Source organism: Lycium barbarum, chromosome 4 (genome assembly GCF_019175385.1).
Source record: "Lycium barbarum isolate Lr01 chromosome 4, ASM1917538v2, whole genome shotgun sequence".
NCBI lineage: Eukaryota > Viridiplantae > Streptophyta > Magnoliopsida > Solanales > Solanaceae > Lycium > Lycium barbarum.
In genome coordinates, this window is record NC_083340.1 from 103,673,147 (window position 1) to 103,677,827 (window position 4,681).

The following is a 4,681-nucleotide window of genomic DNA, read 5'->3' on the forward strand; positions in this document are numbered from 1 at the left end:
TTTTCTTTCAGTGATGCCTCCGAAAAAGGCGACGGCCGCCCAGAAGAAAAAGGGCGTAGTAGGAGAGACCAGCCGGGCTCAGAAGGGTACTCGGACCCTTGCTCAGATGATGCGTGATATTACGTCCCGGCCAGCCGACTCTGCTACGTCTTCATCGTCAGAGGAGTCTGGAGCAGCTTCACCATTAGCTCCAGGGGCTTCAGCTCCCGCGCCTCCAGCTCCTCAGCCAGGGGCGGAGGACAGGACACTGAGAGAGGCTGTGCAGTTATTGACCACTCTGGTAGCGGGACAGGCTCGCTGACGCGGGCGGAGAGATGATGATGATGACGATAGGCGTGACAGCCTGAGGGTTCGAGAGTTTCTATTATATGGCCCTCTAGAGTTTTACGGGTCTAAGCCCGACGAGGACCCCCATGACTTTATTCGGGGGATGCGGCGCTTATTAGATTTGGTCAGGGCTTCAGAGACTGAGTCTGTTGAGTTGGCTTCGCATAGACTACGGGATGTTGTTGCTCACTGGTATGAGTCCTGGGAGCTATCCAGGGGTGAGGGTGCTACCCCAGCTACTTGGGACGAGTTCGTGACTGCTTTCACTCACCACTTTTTGCCCCCAGAGTTACGGCGGGCGCGGGTTGACCGATTTTTGCATCTGCAGCAGAGGGGTCGGAGCGTCCGTGAGTATAATATGGAGTTTGATTCTTTGGCCCGGTATGCACCTGCCATAGTAGCAGATATGGCCGATCGGATGCACAGATACGTGATGGGGTTAGACCGCTATTTGATTGATGGCTGTATGGCGGTGGCATTGCAGGCAGACATGGATATTGCCCGACTACAGGCTTATGCCCTGGGTATGGAGGACCGACATAGAGCTGATTATTCTAGCAGAGATCGGGACAGGAGGCCGCCCAAGAGGGCCAGATTCGCAGGTTATTCTGGAGATTCTCGAGGCGGACAGCCTCAGCAGCAGCAGTCAGGCAGACATCCTCCTCCGTCAGGCCGGGGTACACCCCCACAGTTTATCGGCAGGAGATCTGAGGGTGCCGGATATTCAGGGGCAGGCCCGAGCTCTAGGGCTTCAGGTTCACAGTTGGACAGAGGTTCCAGCAGTCAGATGAGGCCACCCAGACCTTTGTGTTCCTATTGTGGGAGACAGCACCCGGGAGAGTGTTTCCGAGCTACGGGTGCATGCTTTGTGTGCGGCCGTCAGGGCCATCATATGAGAGACTGTCCGGCTAGAGGTGGTACAGGCAGTTCAGCTCAGTCTACCGGGTCAGCCGGTGGTTCATCTTCAGCCTCGGTGGCGATGCGCCCTGCGGGGCGAGGTACTCCAGCACCAGCAGGCCGCGGCAGGGGTCGTGGCGGAGCTTCGGGTTCTAGCGGTCCTTCGAACCGCATTTATGCCTTAGCCAGCAGACAGGACCAGGAGGCTTCGCCTAATGTCGTCACAGGTATATTACTGGTTTTCTCTCGTGATGTGTATGCATTGATTGATCCTGGTTCTACATTATCATTTATATCTCCACTCGTTGCTGATAAAATTAGGATAGAATCCGAACCGATAGAGCCTTTTGAGGTAGCTACACCAGTAGGGGATTCTGTTATAGCCAGTCAGATTTATAGAGATTGTTCCGTGATTATCTGTGGCCGCTGCACTAAGGCGGATTTGGTAGAGTTAGATATGATCGAGTTTGACGTGATTATGGGTATGGATTGGCTAGCTTCTTGCTATGCTAATGTTGATTGTCAAAAGAAGATAGTCCGATTCCAATTCCCAGGGGAGCCAGTTATAGAGTGGGCAGGTAATACAGTATCGCCGAGGGGTAAGTTTATTTCATACCTCAAGGCTGAGAAAATGATCAGAAAGGGGTATATTTATCATCTGGTCCGTGTTCATGATTTAGAGGCAGAGGCACCGACTCTTCAGTCAGTCCCAGTGGTTAATGAATTTGTAGATGTATTCCCAGATGAGCTTCCGGGTCTTCCTCCCGAACGGGAGATAGAGTTTTCTATTGATCTGTTGCCAGACACTCAGCCTATCTCTATTCCTCCGTACAGAATGGCACCTGCAGAATTGAAAGAATTGAAAGAGCAGCTGAGAGATTTATTGGAGAAGGGTTTCATTCGGCCTAGTGCGTCACCCTGGGGAGCTCCGGTATTATTTGTGAGGAAGAAAGACGGCTCGCTGCGGATGTGCATTGATTATCGGCAGTTGAATAAGGTAACCATCAAGAATAAATATCCCCTCCCCAGGATTGATGATTTGTTTGATCAGCTGCAGGGTGCCAGGTACTTCTCGAAGATAGACCTGCGATCGGGTTACCATCAGGTACGGGTACGAGAGGCTGATATTCCCAAGACAGCATTCAGGACCCGATATGGGCACTATGAGTTCAGAGTTATGTCTTTTGGGCTGACAAATGCCCCAGCAGTATTTATGGACCTGATGAATCGGGTGTTCAGACCGTTCTTGGATATGTTTGTGATCGTATTTATCGATGATATTCTGGTTTATTCTCGGTCAGAGGCAGAGCATGCGGACCATTTGAGGACGGTACTTGGCACACTTCGGCACCAGGAATCATATGCTAAATTTTCTAAGTGTGAATTCTGGTTATCTTCAGTGGCATTTCTGGGACATATTATTGGGGCTGATGGCGTCCGGGTGGATACCCAGAAGATCGAGGCCGTAAAGAATTGGCCTAGACCTACGACGCCGACAGAGGTGCGTAGCTTTCTGGGATTGGCTGGTTATTATCGGAGATTCGTGGAGAAGTTTGCTTCCATTTCAGCGCCTTTGACAAGGCTGACTCAGAAGGGAGCTAAGTTTCAGTGGTCAGATGCTTGCGAGCGTAGCTTCCAGTTGCTGAAAGAAAAGTTAACTACGGCTCCAGTCCTGACTGTTCCGGAGGGTCCAGATGGGTATGTGATTTATTGTGATGCCTTTGGTATTAGTTTGGGATGTGTGTTGATGCAGCACGGCAGGGTGATAGCTTATGCTTCCCGGCAGCTCAGAAAACATGAAAAGAATTATCCTACTCACGATTTGTAGCTGGCCGCGGTCATTCATGCTTTGAAGATGTGGAGACATTATTTATATGGGGTTCACGTTGACATTTATACAGATCATAAGAGCCTTCAGTACATCTTTAGGCAAAAGGAGCTGAACTTGCGGCAGCGGAGGTGGTTAGAGTTGCTGAAAGATTATGATGTTGACATTCTCTACCATCCTGGGAAAGCTAATGTTGTGGCGGATGCACTCAGCCGCAAGTCTATGGGCAGCCTAGCAGACGTGCCATCAGAGAGTAAAGAAATGGTTCGCGATATTCATCAGTTGGCTAGTCTTGGAGTTCGCTTGGCTGATTCTGGAGATGTTGGGGTTTCTGTTCGAGGTATTGCTGAGTCCTCTATTACAGAAGATATTAAGCGACATCAGTATGAGGATCCTATTCTGGCACAGTATAGAGACGCAGCGCTGGCACAGGAGAAGACTCCGTTTGAGATGTCACCTAATGGAGTGTTATTTCACAGAGGCAGATTGTGTGTACCTGACGTTGCAGGGTTGCGGCGACAGGTTATGGGCGAGGCACATTACGCCCGATATTCTGTTCACCCAGGGTCGACGAAGATGTACCATGATATCAGATGCCTATATTGGTGGGACGGTATGAAAAGAGATATAGCAGAGTTCGTTGCTCAGTGTCCAAATTGCCAGCAGGTTAAGATTGAGCACCAGAAGCCCGGTGGGCTATTGCAGGAGATGGAGATACCGACGTGGAAGTGGGAGATCATTAATATGGACTTTATTACAGGTCTACCTCGCACTCCACGGAGGTATGATTCTATTTGGGTTATTGTTGATCGGCTGACGAAATCAGCCCATTTTCTTCCGGTTCGGACCACCTATTCAGCTGAGGATTATGTCAGGCTTTATGTCAGGGAGATTGTACGACTTCATGGAGTTCCTGTGTCTGTTATTTCAGATAGAGGTGCCCAGTTTACAGCTAAGTTCTGGAGATCGTTTCAGGAGGGATTGGGGACCCAGGTGAGCCTGAGTACAGCCTTCCATCCCCAGTCCGACGGACAGGCCAAGCGCACTATTCAGACATTGGAAGATATGTTGCGTGCCTGTGTTATTGATTTCAGGGGTAGCTGGGACGACCATTTACCGCTTGTTGAGTTTGCGTATAATAACAGCTACCACTCCAGTATTCAGATGGCACCATATGAGGCTTTGTATGGCAGGAAGTGTAGATCACCGATCGGTTGGTTTGATGTTGGGGAGACTGAGTTGATTGGCCCAGATGTGGTCCAGCAGGCCGTGGATAAGGTGAAACTTATTCGAGAAAGATTGTTGGCAGCCCAGAGCCGACAGAAATCTTATGCCGATAAGCGACGTCGACCGTTAGAGTTTCAGATTGGCGATTGGGTGTTCCTGAAAGTGTCACCGATGAAAGGTGTTATGCGATTTGGCAAGAAAGGAAAGCTCAGTCCGAGATATATTGGGCCCTATCTGATTATTCGCAAAATAGGCAAGGTGGCCTACGAATTGGATTTGCCAGCTGACTTGGGAGCGGTACACCCGGTATTTCATGTTTCTATGCTTCGTAAGTGTATTGGTGACCCTTCCAGAGTCTTTCCTGTAGATGACATTCAGGTCACAGAGGAGCTATCTTATGAG

General features: G+C 50.0%; 1 protein-coding gene across 1 annotated transcript; it reads left to right on the plus strand.

Moving 5' to 3' along the window:
* Positions 1-374: 374 nt before the first annotated feature.
* LOC132636171 (uncharacterized) lies at positions 375-1,675 on the plus strand. Its single transcript, XM_060352891.1, has 2 exons — positions 375-1,451; positions 1,546-1,675. The coding sequence occupies exons 1-2, from the start codon at positions 431-433 to the stop codon at positions 1,548-1,550; spliced, it is 1,026 nt and encodes a 341-aa protein (XP_060208874.1). The 5' UTR covers positions 375-430; the 3' UTR covers positions 1,551-1,675.
* Positions 1,676-4,681: the final 3,006 nt, after the last annotated feature.